General features: G+C 39.1%; 1 protein-coding gene across 1 annotated transcript; it reads left to right on the top strand.

Annotated features, from left to right (window-relative positions):
- Window positions 1-1,360: 1,360 nt before the first annotated feature.
- TICAM2 (toll like receptor adaptor molecule 2) lies at window positions 1,361-22,917 on the top strand. The gene is made up of 2 exons (XM_045566574.1): window positions 1,361-1,480; window positions 22,044-22,917. The coding sequence occupies exon 2, from the start codon at window positions 22,103-22,105 to the stop codon at window positions 22,805-22,807; it is 705 nt and encodes a 234-aa protein (XP_045422530.1). The 5' UTR covers window positions 1,361-1,480; window positions 22,044-22,102; the 3' UTR covers window positions 22,808-22,917.
- Window positions 22,918-23,171: the final 254 nt, after the last annotated feature.

The raw sequence follows: 23,171 nt of genomic DNA, 5'->3' as shown, positions 1-23,171 counted from the left end.
AGAATTTTAACAAGCAGGATGAGCATAAAGGCAAAGTAGGGTTGTCAACATCAAGGAAATAGAGTATTGGGAGATAACGGTCAACTTTGTCAATTGCCAAAGAGAGACTCCCAGGGGAAATGAGGGCAACAAAAGTATCAGTTGGATTTAGTGACAAGGAGGCCACTGTTTACTCAAAGAGCTTGGGTAGAATTGTTGGGAAGTGGAGTGGGGACAAACAAGTGTCTGTGGATAATGAATTGTGTTGACATAGTGCTTAATATGGTGTTTCTGACTCTACAGTGGCATTTCACCAAGTCATTACTATCTGCTAGTGCTCACCTTCAACGATGCATCCTATTGTTGGAGGGGGGCAGATGATGAGAAAATAACTCTTAGCCCTACCTGTCTTATGCTTCTGAGACCCAGGTGTGGACCTTCAACCGCAATTTACCATCCACGTTCTCTGAGGTTTGGTAACTTGGGTTCCACTCCTTTGGCAAGGAGTAGGGATTGCCTGAGAATTATTAAATAAAAGGGAAGGAGAAGATTTCTGAACTATGTATGCTCTTAGGTCATGACTAGAATTGGGAGCCTGAGGTAGCAATGGTAAGATCATCTTTGGCTTAGTAAGGCTTTTTATGCTTCTCTTTTTTAGTTGGGTTTTTTTTTATTTTTTTTATTCTCCCTTAATATAAAGTGAAGTTCCGGTTTGTTTTGGTTGTGGAAAATGAACCCAAGAAAAGAAGTCTTTCTCAGGGTGGCTTTTGGGGGCAGGGGCTGATGTAGTCAAGAGACCGTCTTGGTGAACGGGGAGCGCCCCTGTACCTCTAAAGGGGAGGGTTTGCTCAGGAGCAGACACAGTGGGATCCCTTTTCCGATTTCTCTGGAACTCAAAGTCGGGGAACATTTATGGAGAACATTAAAAAAATAATAATAAGCGCAGGGAGAGGCCACACTTGCCTCAGTGACAGTTCCCCTTCGCGATTTCCCCTACTCCGCCCTTCTTGACCGGCTTCCTCCTTCTGCCCAGAGAGATCCAGCGACGTTAATCCCTGACTCAAAGCGGCCGGGCCGCCCCAGGCGCCTCGCCGCGTCCCGACCGAGCCCGCGGCGGCCCCTCGGCAGCGGCGAGCGGCGACCTCCAGGGCCGGTGTCAGCGCGCCTCCCCGGGCGCGGGGCTCCGCGGCCCCGGATTCCGCGCGGCCCGCCGCGAACTGCACGGCCCTGGGCTCTCGGCGCCGCGGGCGGGTCGCTCCGTGGGGACGAAGACGGAGGAGGCGCCGCCCGTCTGCAGGCGAGTGCGGGGCGGCCCGGCGGGAGCCGCGGCCGGCGCGGGTGGGCTGGGGCCGAGCGCGGGCTGCTCCGCCCAGCCTGGCCGTCTCCTGCCTGCCTCGGGGGGAATTCCTCGCGATCGTCTGCTCGTTTGTATGTTTCATTTTGACTGGAAAACCCATTTCTGGAAGACACCTCAGAACCATCAGCAAATAGCCCGGCGTCTGTAAGTCCCTGCTGAGCCTCACCTGGACACACAGAGCCGGTGGTGAAGGCTTTGGTCTGGGTTTATCTTATTTGGCTTCTTGTGCAAAGCTAATTTGGATAAAAATCATTTGGGCCGGCAGCTGTGAGCTAGTTTCCAGTATTAGATTAATTAGGTCCTCTCCAGGTTTCCACAGAAGTGAAGTTTTTTTAAAGAAAGTCAGACTTTAGCCCAGGCGCGGTGGCTCACGCCTGTAATCCTAGCACTCTGGGAGGCCGAGGCTGGAGGATTGTCTGAGCTCAGGAGTTCGAGACCAGCCTGAGCAAGAGCGAGACCCCGTCTCTACTAAAAATAGAAAGAAATTATCTGGCCAACTAAAAATAGATAGAAAAAATTAGCCGGGCATGGTGGCGCATGTCTGTAGTCCCAGCTACTCAGGAGGCTGAGGCAGAAGGATCGCTTGAGCCCAGGAGTTTGAGGTTGCTGTGAGCTAGGCTGACGCCACGGCACTCACTCTAGCCCGGGCAACAGAGTGAGACTCTGTCTCAAAAAGAAATAAAATAAAATAAATAAAAATAAAAAAAGAAAGTCAGACTTTAAAAATATGTGGTTATAAGTGAAGCTAAGCAACTTCATTTTATATCTCATTCACATTAGAAAATAGTTGAGCAGATATAGAATAATGACTTATCTAAATTTGAAGCAAAGTAAATGTTACTTGTATATCCGATTGATGGGACTTGAATTATAAACCATGTTTATACTGTTGGATCATCTGCACCTCATCTGCTGAGTCATTTGTTCCTCATGTTATTTTTAAAATTTATTCATTTAACAAATATCTCCTGTTAAATCTCTTGTCTTTAATCCCCTGCTAGACCCCACATCCCAGTCTAGGCCCCACCACACTTCTCTGCTCTCTTTTATTAAAAACACAACAAAACAAAATAAAACAACCTCTTTGAAAGATTTGCCTCTAAGCCTCTGTTTTCACTCCTATTTCCTCCTATCCCCTCTCATCTCAAACTTTTTGTCCCAGTTACCCCCTACTTGTTCCCAGTGTCACCGTCTTGAAAGATCCAGCGTCCATAGTTCTCATCTTTCCTGACCCTCAGTAGCTTTTGACACAGTTGATCACTCCCTCCTCCTTAGTATTCATACTTCTTCACTGATACTCACTAATCCTCTTCTTCTCTACCATACTTTCTTCTTCACTTGGCTTCCAGGTTACCACATTCTCCTGCATTTCCTTCCACTTCCTTGGTATCTCCAGGCTACATGTTAGAATACCACAGGGCTCAGTTCTTGGCCATGTTCTTTTTCTAGCCATACTTTCTCCCGAGGGAATTTCTACCCCAAGCCATATTCCATGGGTATAAATCACATCTGTAAGCTGATGGCTTCCAAATCTTTATCTCTAGCTTTACTTTACTTCTCTTCTGAGCTCCAGCTGCATATATCCAGCTGGTTACTCCACATCTCCACTTGGAAGTCTGATAGGCATTTCAGTGTCTTATGTACAGAGTTACTGATACCAACCCACCTAGTTCTCCCTTCTGCTTCCACCTGAGCTACCTTCCTTGTCTCAGTAAACCTTACTGCCATTCAAGAAGGCAAAACTTCAAGAAATCATTCTTGACTCCTCTTTTTAGCTCAGACCCCACATTCAAATATGCAGCAGATTCTGTTCACTCTGCCTTTAAAAGATATCTCAGATCTGCTCACATTTCCCTCCCTCTCTAATGTAAGCCTCTCTCACTTCGATGATTGTAAAGTCCCTGCTTCTGCCCTTCCTCCTCTATAGTCTTTTTCACACTGCAGTGATATTTTTTAGACACAATTAGAACTTTCACTTCCCTTCAAAACCTCCCGGTGGTTTCTCATCAGAATCATAAAAACCAAGCTCTTATAATGGCTTTAAAGCCTTGTGTGATTTAGCTCCTGACTACTTCTCTGATCTTGTGTCCTAACTTCTCTCTTGCCCACTGCATTATAGTGACACTCATCTTGTACTGTTCCCTTTGCCTGCAGTGGGTCTCCGCTAGACCATGGCAGACTGTACTCCCTCACTTCCTGGTTAATGTGCTGTCTCAGGGGTTACTGTCCTGTGTAACAAGATCCTTTTTGCTGCTGGCCCTGTGGGATGGGTTGGCTGTTAGATACTGAATGTGACTTTAGTATTCCATGAAGTTTATGACACCTTTAAAACATTGTGGGTTGCTAGCATTCTCTAGTATTAAAAATGCACATCCATCTTTCTTTCTCTTAACCCTCATTTTGATAAGATAGACAATTTGCCTTTAAGTTCTGTATTTTCATAAAATCTCTTCCTGGTTTGGAGAAGCCCTTTAATATCAGTTTTCATTTTTAAATATAGAAAATGAAAGAAAAATATCCAGTTTACTGGAAAGAATGTGCAGTAATATTGGGGGAGGGCATCACTTGACTTCAGTAGGAAGCAATAGTCTCTGCCTTGGAGATTTTTTGAATGGTACCAGTAGCAGGTAGTTTTAATGGGAAGAAGAAAAATGAAGGAGCTTGTTCAGAGAATATTATATAAGTTTTTTAAGTTCTTCAGTGACTAAGCCAATAGCAGAATTGTCAATATTTTATCTAAATTCAGTCCTCTTTTTAAAATATGTGGGAATGGAAATGAAAAATAGTTATTTTCATCTTTATGAAAAGTTGTTGGGGACTAAAAGACCATTTAATTATAATTTTTATTTTCCATTTTAACCTCAAGAAACTGGTTGTGTTTTCAATAATATATGTACTACCTTCCCTTCTTTTAAAAGAAAAGAAGAAAATTCTTTCTCATTTCAGAATTGGGATTTAAGATGTTTGAATAATTATGTACAATCTAAGATTAAACAAAATAAAGAATAAGTAGATTTGGAATGTGAAACAGAGAAGATGAGAGTAGGAGAGTTAAGGGGAAGCCAGGAGTGAAGGTAGTATCAAAACACCTGCCATAAGCTCCTGTCTACTGGCCAGAGAGCACTCATTAACCTGAAGCTTCCCAGCAGCTGAGTAGAGAGACAGGTCCACGGAATGAAAAAGCAGATGCCCAGGTGAAGATCAGTGTGTACATTTTTGGTTTTCTTCTAATAGAAGCATTTTTTAAAGTAATTAAACATTTGCTTGTTTTAAGAATGTGCTTTAGGTACTATGGAGATGAATGTTCTGTCCTCAAGTGCTTATAATTAAGTAGAATATTGGAGAAGCCCTATTTGGTTTAGGGTTAGCAAACCCAGGCTCTTGGAAAATCTGCATGTAAATACAAAACAGATGAAATAGTGTTAAACCTGGAGATGGGCTGAACTCAATTGGAATGTGTATATATGGATATAAGGAAGATACTATTTGGACATAAGTTAACGTAACCTGTATTTATAAATACAAAACCTATAAAATAATTTTTATTAACTAGGAAACCATTTTTTTCAGATTTTATAATCATTGTAGAAAAAGGTATATATTCATGTGTGTGCATGTATATGTGTATGTGAGGAACATATAAGTATTCTTCACATACATATGAACAAAGAATACATATTTGTATGTGTGTGTATATATATATATATATTTTTTCTCATACATATACCATCCACAGAGAATCAATGTTACCTTTTTGGTATACAGTTGATCCTTGAAAAACACAAGTTTGAACTGTGTGAGTCCAGTCATACATGGATTTTTTTCAACCAGATTTGGATTGAAAATACAGTAGTCATGGGATGTGAAAACTCTCACATAGGGAGGGCCGACTTTTGGTATAGACAGGTTCCACCTACGGTGGGAGGTGAGCATGCACAGATTTTGGTATGCAGGAATCCTGGAACCAGTCCCCCACATATACTGAGGGATGACTGTGCTTCTTTCCAATCTATTTTCTCTGTATTTTGTTTCACAAAGCTGAGATCATTTTGTATATGCTATTTTATCGTCCGTTTTTTTCACTTTCATTAGATTTCATTTAATTTTCATGACATGAGAAAAATGCTTCAGATGTCATTAAAATTATTCATAACATTCATAAACATTTTAATGGTTTACCAAGATTCAATCCTATGAATAGTAGGACATAGTTTATACTGCCATCCCCTAGGTTTTGGACTTTTTGATTATTTACCTCCAATAGAGTTTTGGCTAGCCCATGGTACTATGTATAAGATCTCTTATGATAAGAAAATATACTCAGATAATTCATACTTCAAGTTTGCAATAAAATGTCTCCATAGATCCCATGTCAGGAGAAAGCTGAACCAGTTTGAAAAACTGGAAAAAAAAAAAAAAAAGACCCACCAACCTAAATAAAACGCAGAGCGTCTCTCTAAAAGAAAGTTACTTTTATTTGGGAATAGGCTTTGCAAGGGGAATACATGTGCCATAGTAAACTATGTGAGTACTAAGGGAAATAACAGGAGACAAAGGTTTATAAAGGAAAAATGAGGAGGATTACATAATTGTTTTGAAATAATTATCCCTGGCTACAGAGATCAATAACATGGGTGGTGCCAGTTTGAGGTTGGGCAGGAAGTTGCTGGACAGATATCCTGGCAGAAGTATTTTTTTGTGTAAAGTTACGATGACCTTTGTGGTTTTTGCAGAATCTTCTGTGATAGTTCTTATTGTCAGGCATTTGTGCATGAGAGCCCTCCCTTCATGGCCTTCCTTGGCTCTATTTGTCAGGGTTTTGACACAAATGACTCCATTTTGGTTCTGACAACTTTCACAGACCCACAAAGACCCATGTGCGGGGAGCTTCAGGAGCAAAGGGGAGAGAAGCACGAGATGAGGTGGAGCTGAAGGAGACAGGCCATGCAGGGCATCATCCGTCATTTTAAGAAATGTCGCTTCAGAGCACAGTAGGAAGCCACTGCAGGATTGTAAATGGGAGGAATTTGATCAGATGTATGTGTATTAAAAGATCATCCTGATTACCGAGTGGAGAATGTATTAGACTGGCCCAAGAGTAAGAGATCAAGTGCAGTAGGCCAAGGGAGAGATGTTGATCTAGAGTGAAAATGTGGTAGAGAGAGGAAGTGGAACAATTTGAGATATATTTTGGAGTTGAATCCACAGGACTTGGTGATCACTTGGAAGTGCAGGTGTAGGGGAGGAAGAGAGAGGTGTCAAGGATACCCCAGGTTTTTGGTGATAACTAGACAAATGATAGTGCTATTTTTATTGTAATGCAGAAGTCTGGGAGAATGAGGACGAAGCTACCTCCCAGGCCAGCAAGAAAGACAAGAGTGTTGTGTTTACATATTGTGTTGTGTTTACATATTGCAAGAGATACAAACAGGCTATTATGGGTGTACAGAGGAGGAGTAAGTAATTCAACTTGGAGATAAAAGGAAATGTGATCTTTGAGCAGTGTCTTAAAACATAAAAGGAGCTATTCATAAAAGGAAGGATGAATTTTAAGCAGGTGGAACATGGAGGCAAGACATGACATTTTAGGAGACTGGACGATATTGGAGCTCTGAAGAGGAATGTGATAGGAGCAGATATTATAGATAAAAGCAGAGATTGGATCGTAGAAAGCCTGGAATGTTATTCTAACAAAATGGAATTTTTTTCCTGAAGGTATAGGGTATTATCAAAGGGATCTTTAAGTAAGAGAAAAATAGCATCAGTTTTCCATTGTAAAAAGATCCTTCTAGAGATAACAGAGACAGAATGAGACTGGAGGCAATGAGACCAGTTGGATATTATGAGAATTTAAATGATCTAAAGAGGAATAATATAGTTCCTAAACTAAAGTGTTGGTAGGGATGTGGAGAGAATGGGAAAGATTTGAGAAAAAATTAAGGGACAGATATATTAGCAGGGCTTTGGCCGGGTGTGGTGGCTCATGCCTGTAATCCTAGCACTCTGGGAGGCCGAGGCTGGAGGAGGATTGCTTGAGCTCAGGACTTTGAGACCAGCCTGAGCAAGAGCGAGGCCCCAACTCTACTAAAAATAGAAAACATTATCTGGATGTGGTGGCACACGTCTGTAGTCCCAGCTACTCGGAAGGCTGAGGCAGGAGGATCGCTTGAGCCCAGGAGTTTGAGGTTGCTGTGAGCTAGGCTGACACCATGGCACTTTAGCCTGGGCAACAGAGCAAGACTCTGTTGCAGAAAAAAAAAAAAATATTAGTTGGTCTTAAAGATTAGTTGGGTGGAGCTGTGGGGAGGGTTGGTTTGAATGAGGGTGGGAGGAAAGAATGTAAGAATGATTTCCAGGTTGCTGTCTTGGTAGGTAGATAATGTATTACTGTCATTGACTGAGACCTGGAATATCTGAGGCAGAGAAGACTGAGGAGAAAAAATTGATTGATGATTGATTGATCCATACATTTGTCCATCTATCTATCTATCCTATACTTGTTTAATATCTATTATGGGCCAGATACTGGTGCCTTGACCTAGTAAGCCAGCTTTGGTCAGCAGAGGGAGGAACTGTTCTAAGCCCAGTTCTGTGTCTGTCACCTATATTTATTTGTTCTTGTCGCTCAGCCTCCACTGGGCTCATGTCAGAGGAGTGTGCAGAGCCAGAGGTGCTACAAACCTACACGAGGGAATACCTTTTGGAAACGGGAGTACTAACTGAATTGAGTCTGTGTCCATCATCTCAGATGGAGATGAGTTTATCTATCTTTGAAAAATCTCCTAAACTCACGATATTCCTTCAGCCATTATTCCAGTTTACACAATTGTGAGTCGATCCTCCCAGGACGCAGGGGTGTGTATGATGCTTTCTTAATGCCAAAGGATTTTCACCAATTCCTAATTGCCTGCCAGTCTTTCTATCCTCTCTTTCTTTGATCATTTCCTGAAGGCACTTTTAGCCAAAAACGACTATCATTTTTTTTCTAACAGATCCAGCCATTATCATTTGTACTGAGTCATTATGCATGAAGATTGTTTGCTAGAAAACAAAATTTTGGCACACAGTAAAAACACCTTGTCAAGCTGCCATTCAGACTGAGGAAAGCTCAGTAAGTTGAACAATTCTGTGTTTATTGGCCAAAAGCCAATGATAGAATTTAGTCTCCTGAACTGACTGATCCATAAGAGAAAAATATATAACTCAGCTATTTGGTATTATGTGGATTTAAACACGTGCATATATATATATTTAAAGTTATAAAATCTAAGATAAACAGTGCCCTCATGCATTGGTAATGTTTAGGAAAGCGTATACTATGTGTATGTACGTGTGTGCACATGTATACATACATAAACTTTTAAGCAAGCATATGTAAAGACACTCCTCTATTCAGTGTAATTTTAACATGGAGTTGGGATCATACCGTAAGTATTGTTATGTATTTTAATTTGAACATGTTTTTAAAAGATAACTAGATAATGTTATGAAGGTCATTGTAGTCAGAGGGAACACATTTCAGGCATGTGTGAGGCTACAGGGCTGAAAAGGCTGGGTGTCATGGCAGAAGAGAAAAGGACCAAGCATGGTACAGTTTTGAAAAACATTTTTATATAGTAATATCATATATAACACAAAAGTGCCCAGAACAAAGTATATAATTGAATAAATCAAAATACAAGCACCCATTGAATCATTCTCTAGTCAACAGTCATTTTTCCCATCATTATATATTAATATTACAAAAAGTGTCCTTTTCCCACTACTCTGTAGACCTCTTCTGTTGTAAATCACACGTCCATATGTGCATAGGTCTGTTTCAGGGCTCTTTAGCCCATCCCATTAGCTGTTTGTCTAATGTTTGCCAATGTTACACCGTCTTTGTTGTTGTAGCTTTATAGTAAGCATTGATGCCCACAGAGCAAGTCCTCTCATCTTATTCTTCACAAGTGTATTGGCTATTCCTGCCCTTTATATTTTCATAGAAATTCTGGATTTGAGCTTGTCCAACCCAATTAAAAAGTCTTGTTGAGATTTTGATTGGAATTGCATTGAATCTATAGATCAATTTAGATAGAACCAACATTTTTACTGCATTGAATCTTTCAAACAATGAGCATAATATGTATCTATACATTTATATGTATTTATTTAGTATTTTCAAAAAAAATTATGTGACTAATATTTTACAGTTTTCCGTGCAGAAGCCATGTCCATTTTTTTGTTAGACTGATGCCCAACTATTTGATATTTTTAATCTACTGAAAATGGTATTTTTGAAAAATAATTTTATTTTCTCTTTGTTATTACACAGAAATATAATTAAATTATTTATGTTGACCTTATTATATCCAGTGATCTTGCTAAACTTTCTTATCCTTTGGTAGTGTTTGGTAATTTTTTTCTTTTTGGATAAAGGAAGTTCCTTTTATTCCTCATTTGCTAAGAGTCCTTATAATGAATGGATGTTAATTTTTATCAAAAGATATTTATCCTTTATCAATGTGATTTGTTACATCAACTAATTTTTACCTGTTAGATCAACTTTGCATTTCTAAAATAAACTCAACTCAGTTTGATATATTTTTTATGAAAAGGATTCATTTTTATAATATTTTGTTTATAATTTTTGAAGTAATAGTCATGAGTTAGATTGATCTGTAATTTTCCTTCATGTAATATTCACATCAGGTTTTAGTATCATGGTTATGCTAGCCTCGTGAACATGAGTTGGGGAGTGTTTCCTGTTTTTTAATCCTCTAATTTTATTATTTCTTCTTTAAATATTTGACTTCCCTGGTTACAGTTTGAGCCTAGTATTTTCTTTGTGGAGATATTTTCAATTATGGATTTATATCTTTAATAATAATTGAATTATTCAGATTTTTATTTCTTCTGTGTCTGTTTCTATAAATGTGTTTATTTCATCTGTTTTCATTTTTGTGGGTGTATATTTGCTCCTAATAATCTTTTATGACATTTTAGCGTCTGCAAGATCATCAGTAAGGTCTCATTTTCATTTCTAACATTGGTTATTTGTGCTTTTTCTCACTGTGTATCTGACTCTAGACCGACAGCTGTTTTCCCTTCAGCACTTTAAAGCTCTCATTGTGTCTCTTGAGAAACATTCTCACTGTTGCCCTTTGAAGGTAATCTGTTTTCTCCTGCTGTTTTTAAGACTTTTCTCTCAGTTGTTGGCTTTTTAGGAGTTTTACTGTGATGGAGATGGTGGTGGGTTTCTTTTTATTTATTTTTCTTGAGGTTCATAGGACTTTTTAAATTTGTGATTTGATATCTTTCTTCGGTGTTGCAAGTCTTCACATTATTCCTTAAATCGTTGCTTTTGTCCTATTCTCCCTCTCCTTTTCATTTGGAACTCCAATTCACACATTTGTTCCAGCTTCTCACTGTATGGCTCTCATGTATACCTCTTACCTGCTTACATGTGTTTTCCATTCTTTTTTTTCCCCTCTGTGCTTTACTTTAAATGTTTTCCTCTAGCCCATTTTCCAGTTCATGAATTTCTTCTGCTGATCTAATCTGATGTTAAACCCATCCATTGAGTTCATAATTTCAAATATTGTAGTTTTTAATTCTAGTTTTTTTTCTTACCTGCCATGACTTTTTAAAAAAGTTTCCAGTTATCTGACATAATTCTCAAGTTCTCTAATACCTCAAGCCTGTGTTTTTCATATTTTACCAGCTTTTCTCGTAGTCCTCAGCAGTAGTGTTCCTAATTACCTAGTCCACTATTCCTAGAAGAGAAAGCTGCAAAGAGACAAATTTTGATATTTAAGGACCAGGTCAAGAAGGAGCATTTAGTCAAGGAGACCAAGAAGGAGGAGATCAGAGAGACAGAGAGAGACTGACTGATTTAGTTAAATGAATCCTGGGAAGTACCTTTAGTGACTTTAAAGCCATAATAAACAGTTAAAGAATTTATCATAGGAGTTATTTCCTCCTTCCATTGTAACCTCTATCTTTGGAAGAGAAAGGATAGGATAGGATGATGGCTCTAAAGAGAAGGATATTAAATAAATACCACATGCAAGTAAAAGCTGAAGAGCAAAAGTAGAAACAGAAGAACCTGATAAATCTTAAAGGAAATTAATTGTAAACACACATCTGTATGCTAATGGATAGGATAGGAGTAAGAAAGAAAGTGAACTTGAGTTTTCAATACAATATATCCCCTGAAAGGATTTCTCTTGTTAAAAAAAATAAACCCAAACCAAAGCAGCACAGAAGGTATGCATTAATATCGTTTTTTATCAATATGGCAGCCAACTTGTACAGAGATCTTAGAATTCAGTTGTGGGAACCACTCTGGAAAGGTTTCACATTTCATTTTTTGACAGTTGGATAATGGTCTTTTCTCTACTTTGTAATCCCTTCTATTTTCTAAATTATCTATAATGAATGCATTGTATTTATATTCACATACTTTTAAAAAATGTAATATACTTGCTAATTAAAAAAATCCAACAACTTATATTTGAACTGGCTAGTATGACTGAGTCAATAATTTATATAATAGGGATGATAAAGAGCTGTCTGTTTGGCTGTCTTTCTAACCCCAAAGAACTATGTTCGTCTTATATTTGTAATTGTCACATTCATTCATTCAAAAAGTATTTCAAGAATGCTGGCTATATGCTAGGCTTTGGGATACAGCAGTGAACAAGATAGATTTCGTCCTTGTTCTGACAGAGTTTATAATCCAGTGGCAAAGATGAGAAACTAGGCAGATAACCAGGCACATAATTAATTAATTGCAGTTGTGATTAGTGCCATGAAGGAAAGATACAGGGTTCTAGGCTTTGACAGATTCTGTAACTTTAACCTTTCTAATGCAAGCTCTGATATCAAAGAATGAAAAGATAGGTACCAGTTTACTTTATAAATAAGTACCAATAGATAATATTTTATATTTAATCCTTTTTATAATTAATATTTCAATTTTATATTTTAATATTTCATAATTAATCCTTTTATATAGCCTGGACCTTTGCTATTCTTATGGATTCCCTGCAATCCCCAAAAGATGAAAATAAATAAATGACAGCTGATCTTGAAAATTCTACACATCCTATTCCTGAAAATATTTGTTACCCTAATTGGGATTTTAAATATTTTCGGTGTCTAAGATGTCTAAGAATAGTCCACATGTTCCTCAACTGGCTGGCACAGATCTGTTCTGCTGTGCCTGGCAGCTTGGCACTCTCGTACTATAGCTCAGGGATCAGTAAACTTTTTCTACAAAGGGCCAGATAGTAAATATTGTAGGCTTTGTGGGTCATATGGTTTCTGCTGCAACTACTCAACTCTGCTTTTGTAGCATGAAATTAGCCACAGGCAATACACAAATGAATGCGCATAGCTGTCTTCCAATTCAACTTTAAGGAAATGAGTGGTGGGCTATGTTTTATGGCTAACCCCTGCTGTAGTTCCTTGCTCTGTATTTGGATGTTGTACTAATCACACTTCAGTTGTAGACAAAAGAATCTACTCTAGCTATCTTAAGCAAAAGATAGGTATAACAGGGTATTACAAGATTTACAGTACCATTGGGAAAGTTGAAGAGCTGCACTCTAGGTTGAGTTCCTACAAACACCTCTGAAAGTCACATAGTAGACTTGGTCTACTGGACCTGGAGCTTTTGCCACACTTGGAAGCCTCCTACCAAACTGAGAAGCTGCCAACTCCTAAATCACACCCACTCTGCTAGGATCTTATCCAGCAAAATCGTTGTCTCATGCTCTGCCTCCCTCCATATTTAACTCAGACAAGCAAGTACACCTGATTAGTGGAACTTAAATTACATGTGGAACCCTAGCTTCAAGGAAATCTGGGAAATAGAGTTTTTAGGACTTGTGGTATAGGAAATACAAGAAGATACACTAAAAGGAGATAGGAGTAGGTTTTGGATGAGAAAATCCCCAGTGTCTGCTACGGAACACACCCTTGGCTACTTAACACCCACACCCTCCCTTCTTTCCAAACCTAAACTTCCAGATGACAAGAATAATTATTAATATTAATATAATGGCATGCTCTCTCCCAATATAATGCAACCATTGCTCATATAGACAAAAGTGCACTCACCTTCTCTCCAAAAGGTGAAACCCAAAGTTCCATAGGTCACCGCATTGTCTGTCGTGTTCTTCACAGATGTTATCCTGTGACCTAGCACACTCACGAGTTAAGTGGCCTCTTTCTTTCCTGGGGAAAGGGACAGTGGGAGAGAGAGAAAGCTTGCCCAATGACCAAGAGGATAAGAGCTTAATTCTAGGAAGCACCTACACGTATTTTTTACCCTCGTTCTCTTTACTAGCAAATTCCCTTCAGTTGCTAAGCATCCCAAGTATCTCTTCTCTTAATGAAAGCTCCTCCTGGCCCTACATTCATTTGTGACTGTTGGCCTCCCCTTTCCTTCTTAGCCAAACCATTCCTCTCTCCATGTCTTCACTTCCTGTCGACTCCTCAGCACACTGCAGTCTGGTTTTGGTGACTGCCACCATCCCTCTGCAACTGCTCCAGTGAACTTTGAGGTGCTAAATGCAGCCGATGCTGACTTCTTGGCAGCTCCAGGTGCTGACCGCTGCTTGAAGCACTCTCCTCGCTTGGCTTCCAGATCCCCTTCTGTGTCTGATTTTCCTGCTGCCCCTGTGACACTTTTCTCTCTCCCTTATGGACCCCTTGCCCTCCAGATGCCCTTCAGGCATTGGTTCTGTCTTTAGCTCTCTCTCCTCTGCTTTCTTCTCCTATTCTTACCTATTTTGTTACTCACATGATTTAAACAAGCACCAAACTTTTATCCCCAATCCTAAGCCCCAGACCTACATGTCCAAGTGCCTAGTGGGCAGCTCCTCTTGGGCACCCCAAGCTCCATAGGTCCCACACCAGACCAATTGTTCACCCCCACCCACTTCATTCTGCTTATGTTGTTTGTCTCAGTGAATGGCGCAACCCCCCACCAAGTTATACAAGGCACAAGCTTGGGAGGCTTGTGACTCTTCCCTCTCTGTCACTCGCCATTACCTCCTACATATTTTTGTCTCCACTGTCACTTCATCAGTTCAGGGCTCTGCTTTCTCAGATAGATTATTGCAACAGCCTCTTAGCTGATTGGGTCCTATAGCCTAGTCTCTTCACTGTGACTATTTTAACTTAAAACAAGTCAGATCATATCACCCTCCCCTTCAACACCTATCAGGGACTGTCTATCTGCCAACATGATCAAAGCCAAAGTCCTGAGCATAATAGGTCCGTTATGCTCCTTTAATCCTGTTTACCTTTCCATCCTTATCTCTTACTGTTCCCACCCCTTCTACGCCCACACACATGGACTTGAGCCAGGTAAATATCTAGTGCAAAATGATCCCAACATACAGCACTTTGCCCTTTGGTATGTTAGTGTTTTGGCAAATGCTTCTCCCACTGCCTGGAAAACATCTACCTCTCTCCGTCTTGCTAATGGCAAGTGTTCCCTGCTGCAGGTGGCCCTCCTGAGTGCTTTTGTGGCACCTGATATTTTGAATAAAGCACTAGTGCAGTGAGCCCTAATTATCTGTCTAATTATCTTGGTTTCACATTTCTAAAACCTAGCAGGTCTTGGTGAACGGTAAGTTCCCAGCAAAACTTATTAATAACAATAAACATTTATTATTTGAACAAGAAATCTTGATTCTACATATATTTGCCACAAGATGGTGCTGTTCAGATAAGAAAGAAAAAGGCTCTCTAAAGCTGAAGGATTCAAGCATTAGATGATACAATTTTAAATGTGTTAAATTTTTAACATTGCTACATTCATTGGTCATTTCTCATTCCTCGTCATGCTTGACTAGTCGTAAGCATCTGAAGTCAATGAAGCACCCCTTTCTCTTAGCTGTGTTCTTCCCTCAGCATCTGGGGGACCACACTCTTCAGGTTCTCCTCCAACCTTCCTGACCAGTCGTTTTCTGCCTCTTTTGCTGGTCCTTCCTGTTCTTGACCTCCATAATGTTGGAGTGCCCTAGGGCTCAGCCCTTGGACCACTTCCTTTTTCTATCTATACTCGCTCCCTTAAAAACCCTTTAGGTTTCAGATACAACCTATACAAAGATAAATGCCAAATACACATCACCTGGCTAGACCTTTCCCCCAGACTCCAGATTCAATGTCAACTCAACATCATCAGCAAATCCTCTCAATTCTACTTTCAAAATATGTCCCAAAACCAGCCACTTCTCACCCTAGTCCAAGCTACCATCATTTTTCTGCTGGGTTTCTGTAACAGACGCCTAACTGGGGTTCCTGCTTCCACCCTTGCTTCCCTTCCTTCTCAGTGCAAAAGCCAGGGTGATCCTATGAAAACTAGTCGGATCATGTCACCCTTCTGCTCAAAACCCTCGCCTGGCCTGTCTCATTTATCTCCTACGCTACCCTTTGCTCGCGGGAGCCCCACTGCGCCCCCTGCCGGCCATTGTGCCTCAAACACCTCTGACACTCTCCAGTCTCTCGGGGGCCTGTGTGCCTGGGATTCTCTGCCCAAGGGCTCTTCCTCCAGAGAGCTGCCTGGATTACCTCCTCCCTTCATTGATATCTTTATTCAAATGTCATTTCTTATTCCCTAACAAGCTTATTTAAAAACAAACAAAATTTTCATCCAGTAGTTCCTATTAACATTTTCTGCCTTATTTTTTCCATAACACTTAATACCTCCTCATATACTATATGAGTGTGTGTATACATAGATATATAATTATTATATACATATAATATATAATATACATATTTCCTTGTCTATTTTCTATCTTCCCTACCAGAATTTAAGCTCCATGAGGGGAAGGATATTTTTCTGTTGTGTTCAGAAAAATACCTGAAGTTCTGCTGAACTTCAGCTTCTGGAGCTTTGTAGATGATCAATAAATATTTGTTGAATGAATGAATTCAGATGGTGCCTTTTGAGTAGTATTTATCAATTAGATGCTTTTCTTTCACTCCTAGGAAAAATCACCTACCTTTTTAGGGCCTTGCTTACATTTTTTAGATCTAACCTCAGCATATATTCAAAGCATAAAACCTCAGTGGAATTGATGTATATGATGGAACAAAGTGTCAGTGAGAGAGCATCTGAATTTTGGAATTCAGGAGAACCACAGTATTGCACAGCTATGTAAGTAACATGGATTTTAAAAATAGAGCACAAATTATTCCTCAACAATGTCATACAAAGAATGAATGCTACAAGTAAGAGAAGTGATAAACTGCCTCCTAAGCAATTCTAAAGGAATGCTATCTATTACTATAGATCAGTTTGTACTCTCTGGGTTTTAATATAAATGGAATCATGAAATATACACTCTTTTTTTTTTTTTTGGTCTGGCATCCTTCACACAACATAATTATTTTGAGACTCTTCCATATCATTGAATGTATCAATAGTTCATTCTTTTTTAGTGCTAAGTAGTATTCCATGGTATGGATATACCACAATTTTTCTCCATTCACCTCTTGATGGACATTTTCCTTGTCCTTTTTATTCTCTTGAAATGAGCAATTATATCTAAAGACTTGACTAGAGTCAGTAAACATTTTTGGCAAGAATACTTCATACATTATACTGTGTATATCATATCATATTACATCAGGAGGCATACAATGTCTAGCTGTGCCACCAGCACTTAGACTGATCATCTGAGTTAGGATGGCGAATCATTATATCTTTGAATCTTTTTATTACATTCGTTGAATTTCCTATTTCAGGTGCGTCAGTTTCCATTATATTGGTTGCTTTTTATCTCCATAGCTATATCTTTTTCCAAATTTCTTTATTTTCATTGTCTTTTTTTCTTTTCATATTCTGTGATTTTTCTCAAGCCTTTCCACCATGTTTAATTGATTTGGCTTTGAGTTATATTTATTCCTTTCTTTGCTGTTTCTATTTTTTTCTAATAATGTTTGGAACCTTGATTTATGTACAGTCTCCCTTTTTATCTAATTCTGTTATCTCATCTTTGATATTTTTGTTTAATTGATTATATGTTCTCTTTAGTGTCTCATAGAGGAATGTTACTCAAAGTGTTTGTCCATTATAATTTAAGAAGCATGCACCAGAACGTAAACCATGCTACTTCCTTCATTGAGAGGATCTTGCTATAAAAAAGAAAAAAAAAACTGTCAGCTGAACTAACTAGCATTCTTACTGATATTGTTGATTTACATCCTGGTACAATCTGCTTATCTTTTAATAGACTGGTAACAGTCCAGAGACTTGGAATGTATCATGGACTATACTTTGAGTACCACTATCTTAGAACATAAACATCTGTCATATAAATTTTTCTTTAGCTTCTTTGATATGTATTTAATAAAAATAGTTGCTAACATTTATTGAACACTTACTATGTGTAAGGCACTAAGCCCTTGTGATCTTCATAAAAACCCTAAAGGTAAGTACTATAATTTTTTACAGATGTTGAAATCAAAGTATAAACATATTGAGTAATTTGTACAAAGTTACACAGTTATTTATAGCAGGACTGGAATTTATACTCAGGTAGTCTGATTCCAGAGCACATAGTCTCAGTGAAAATTGAATTTGCCTTTTGTATGCTATGATTCTTCTTATATTCTTTTATATTTCCTGTAATATTTTTGCATACTTGACATAGCATATTTACCATGTTGTTCTTTTCACTCCTCTCCTATTTAATGTTGGTAATTCTGTTGGGGGTCCTCTTTTGCTTAGATATAACGTGCATAAATTCTGGACTCTCCTTATCTCAGACCTATTGATCTTCCCTTCAGAACTTCAGTTCAAGGTCGCCATTCTTATGAGTTATGTTTTTCCACATTTCTGTTGTCTGATGCAATTAGTTCTGTTGGGCCTTGGTCAGTAGTAATTGGTAGCTTTGGTTTTACCTGTTTTCTGGGGCAAGGAATGGAGTTGGGGTATCATTCTATCAAGTTAAAAGCAAAAATAAAATGGCTCAGCCCTACAGAGGACAATTTGACCAAGTCTATCACTATTGTCTTTTGTTATAGAAATTCCATTTGGGGGTATTATTCTACAGATAAACTTGCACACATATGAAATGACTTTTGTACAAAGTTATTCATCTGCAGCATTGTTTGTAATAGTAGTAGACTGGACACAACTCACATATCCCAGAACAGGGAATGATTATGATATATCCACATTCGGGAAGATTATATAGTTGTAAATAAGAGGAAGTTCTCCATATGCTAATGTGGAAAACTCTGAAGAGTTTTAGGGAAGAGTTTAAGGGAAAAAAGCAATGTATATCAATGTTTATCTATGTACTGCTGTTTGGCATATTTATGGCATATGTGTGTGTGTGTGTATATATATATATGAATGATGATACCTTTTTTGAAAAATGGGAAGAAAAATAAGAATATATATTCATAAAGAAGCAGTGGAAGGATATAGGAGAAATTAATAAAATTGGTCACCAGTAGGAGGCCATAGAGGTAATTAACATGATGGATGGGGATGAGGGTAGGAGTGAGACTTTTCAGTATAAACCTCTCCAAAGTCACTATGTGTTTCAGCCACTACATATTATGAAAAAGTAAATGAAAGATATATACACATACACATTTTAATTTCTATGAACAGCGAGCGATCTCATGTGCCTCTCCTGGCTGCCACCCTCACTCTACTCCCATTTAGCTGAGGTGACGGAGGTGAAACCTAAATGTTTTAAGCCTGTGCTAACTGTCCCCATGGAGGAGGAGGACTTTCCAGGAGGCTTTCCAGGATTCTTTTGCCAACGTTCCCCCTATATCCTTCAGCATTCCATGCCTTTCTTCTGTTCTAGTAGAGCCCTCTTTACTGGGGCAGTTAGTTGGCACATACACAGTGAGCACAGTTGGGTCCTCTGACTTCCTCCCAGGCCCGAGAACCACAATGATGAGTCCTGCCCATCTCCGCAGGTCTGAATCACGGAGGTGGTAAGAGCCCCATACGGCTTTCCACATCTTTTTCCCTTGGCAGTTTCCTTACTTCCTCCCTCCAAATTAGGAGGCTACAGTGAGGTTTTCCAGACGTTGTCACTAACTTTCTTTCAGTGGGTAAGGCTGCTTGGAAGTTGGAAGAGCACATCGTAGATTTCTGAAGGGTTTTGTTTTGTTTTGCTGACTGGTATTTAAGAAAAATAAGTCAAAGTTGTAATTCTTTTTTTGTTTGTTTTTATTTCAAAAGATTTTGTGATCTTGCTTGATACACCATTTTACCCTATAAGTTTTTGATACTCTTCATGAATATCTGTTAAATATTCCTTTATTAATATCTGCTGAATATTCCTTCAAGTGTACTTGTTTGCACCAGCTATTGATTAAGATAATGATGTTAACTGGTATAACAAAACTATTTCAACGATCAGTGTAGATCATTTTTATTGACACAGTAAACAGATGCCTCCGAATGGTCTAACAGTTGTTTTCTTATGCAGGGAATGCTTCTTTCTGCAACTTTGCATAGCAAAACCTTTTTGCATAATGCAATAATAAAAGTCAGCAGTGAATCTTAACCAGTGAAGAGTCTCAATTCATTTGGTTTTATTATTTCGGATGTGTGTAGTCATATTTTAGAGTTAGAATAACTTTTGGTAACTAGCACAATATACCATGGAGCCAGAATCTAAAGTATAGACATAGCGAATGACGAGGGTCAGCAATTTCTTCACTAGGTGGAGACAGCTGCAAACTTTTTTATCCCTTATATATATTAGAATGAAATTCTCTATGTGTTTTTCCTTATCTTTTCTTCCCATTACAGTTTTGTTTTGTTTTGTTTTGTTTTTTGAGACAGAGTCATACTCTGTTGCCTGGGCTAGAGTGCTGTGGCGTCAGCCTAGCTCACAGCAACCTCAAACTCCTGGGCTCAAGCAATCCTCCTGCCTCAGCCTCCCGAGCAGCTAGGACTACAGGCATGCACCACCATGCCCAGCTGATTTTTCCTATATATTTTTAGTTGTCTGGCTAATTTTTTCTATATATAAATATAGTTGTCTGGCTAATTTCTTTCTATTTTTTTTAGTAGAGATGGGGTCTCACTCTTGCTCAGGCTGTTCTCGAACTCCTGAGCTCAAACGATCTGCCCGCCTCGGCCTCCCAGAGTGCCAGGATTACAGGTGTGAGCCACCGCACGCGGCCCCCATTACAGTTTTTACCACTTTTGTTGCATGATTTCTTCTAAACCTGAATTATTTAGGCATATATAGCCATGTTACTTATGTCATGACTGCAATTATAATTTCTCCTTGAACTCTGGTCTTTGCCCATAAACAATAAATAAAAATGCTCTAGATTATAGCCTGTGGACCATATTTGAAAATATCGAACCTATATTTATCTAGTATAAATTTTCTCTCTTTTGATAAAAGAATCCCCCTTGAAACTTCCTACTTGGGAGTGTATTATTAGTAACAGCGCCAACATTTTCTGAAGAGTTTTTTAAATTAGATTCACATGGAATACTTTCTTTCATGCTTGGTCTAATTCTTCCACTCTGAATTTAGAATTTTTTAAAGCAGAAGCATGAGCCTGGACTGTAATCATTCTTTGTTGATTTCATGGGAGAAAATCTCAAGTCATTGTTTCTAGACTTCACTTACAAAAGAAGATGTTAATTTTTCCCTAGGTAAATAAATATATTTTCTTCAGTATTTCCAGGATTAGTTGGAAAAAGACATCCCTTACTTTTCACACATGCTTATTAGAATTTTTTCTCCATCAGCTTCACCATCACAGCAGTGTCTGACCCCAGACAAACAAAAAAGCTCTGCATCAGTGACTCCTGGACATCATTTCATTTGACATTTTAGATCTTCTGTTTATGCTGACTCAGTAAAGATGCTGCCAGACATCTTTAGGATATTTGTGTTTGACACTGAAATAAATGTATATTCAATATTTAAATATTTTGTTTCTTTAGATTTTCCTGTTTCTAGTCTACATTGGAATTTGATAATGGAGAAATTGGATTTAAACTCCATATGGATAGAATGATATGTTACCTTTTCACTAAAATACCAAAGTAATTTATCTTAATCTGGAGGTTTATAGGGCTAATATAATACCACTTAAAATTTCTAAATGTCTCCTGTTATATAGAACTGGACCCTCTGTTTAACTTACCCTTGACTGCCTGTGATAGGCCTTGTGAAGCTCACAAAAGACTAGTAGTTTATTTCCCCAATTATCTGTTTGTCATTTACTTCTTCTTCTTCTTCTTTTTTTTTTTTTTTTGAGACAGAGTCTTACTCTGTTGCCCAGGCTAGAGTGAGTGCCGTGGCGTCAGCCTAGCTCACAGCAACCTCAAACTCCTGGGCTCAAGCGATCCTCCTGCCTCAGCCTCCCGAGTAGCTGGGACTACAGGCATGCGCCACCATGCCCGGCTAATTTTTTTCTATATATATTTTTAGCTGTCCATATAATTTCTTTCTATTTTTAGTAGAGACAGGGTCTCGCTCTTGCTCAGGCTGGTCTCAAACTCCTGACCTCGAGCGATTCACCCGCCTCAGCCTCCCAGAGTGCTAGGATTAGAGGCGTGAGCCACCGCGCCCGGCCCATTTACTTCTTAGTATTAAAAGTATATTGAAATCTTTTTGAGCTTTCCAGATTGAATGAAACTTTATATTTTTCATGTTTTGATTCAATTTACAATATTCTGCTTTGTTATTTCTTTTTTCAGATTGAAAAGAAATGCTGAGAAATACATAAAGCTTTCCTCTTCTGCCTCAGATATTTACAATGGGTATCGGGAAGTCTAAAATAGATTCCTGCCCTCTTTCTCTCTCTTGGGGTAAAAGCCACAGCGTGGATACAAGTCAAGGACATGAGTCAGCTTCCAAGAACTCTGAAGGTTTCTCCCTGTGTGATGTTTCTGAGCAAGGCAAGACAACAGAGGAGCCCCCAGGGAGGCGGGAGGGAGCTGAGAGAGTGGCAGAGACACCTGAAGAAGACGCTGAAGAAGAGGTGTTCCTCAAATTTGTGATACTGCATGCTGAAGATGACACGGAGGAAGCTCTCAGAGTCCAGAATCTGCTACAAAATGACTTTGGTATCAAACCAGGAATAATCTTTGCCGAGATGCCCTGTGGCAGGCAGCATTTACAGAATTTAGATGATGCTGTCAATGGGTCTGCATGGACAATCTTATTATTGACTGAAAACTTTTTGAGAGATACCTGGTGTAATTTCCAGTTCTACACGTCCCTCATGAACTCCGTTAACAGGCAGCACAAGTACAACTCGGTCATCCCCATGCGGCCCCTGAACAATCCCCTGCCCCGAGAAAGGACTCCCTTTGCTCTCCAAACCATCAACGCCTTAGAGGAAGAAAGTCGTGGCTTTCCTACACAAGTGGAAAGAATTTTTCAGGAGTCTGTGTATAAGACACAACAAACTATATGGAAAGAGACAAGAAATGTGGTACAAAGACAATTTAGTGCCTGAGAGGAAACATAGACTGCATGGCTGGCTCCTGTTTCACAAACCAAATGGTTGATCTTCACTTGAGAAAGCAATTTCTGGAAAATGTTTACATGAAAGAGAGCCTCATCCTTCCAGAGAGCTGTGGAGCACAAGAAAGATAAATCTCTGGGCCGGTGCAGTGACTCACGCCTGTAATCCTAGCACTCTGGGAGGCCGAGGCAGGAGGATTGCTTGAGGTCAGGAGTTCGAGACAAGCCTGAGCAAGAGTGAGACCCCATCTCTACTAAAAAATAGAAAGGAATTATATGGACAGCTAAAAATATATATAGAAAAAATTAGCCGGGCATGGTGGCACATGCCTGTAGTCCCAGCTACTCAGGAGGCT

The sequence above is a fragment of the Lemur catta genome, chromosome 12, assembly GCF_020740605.2.
Source record: "Lemur catta isolate mLemCat1 chromosome 12, mLemCat1.pri, whole genome shotgun sequence".
In the NCBI taxonomy this organism is placed as follows: Eukaryota; Metazoa; Chordata; class Mammalia; order Primates; family Lemuridae; genus Lemur; species Lemur catta.
This window is presented reverse-complemented; position numbering and strand designations above follow the sequence as displayed.

Coding starts and splice junctions, on each gene's coding strand:
- TICAM2 (XM_045566574.1), top strand. CDS start 22,103: ATGGGTATCGGGAAGTCTAAAATAGATTCCTGCCCTCTTTCTCTCTCT.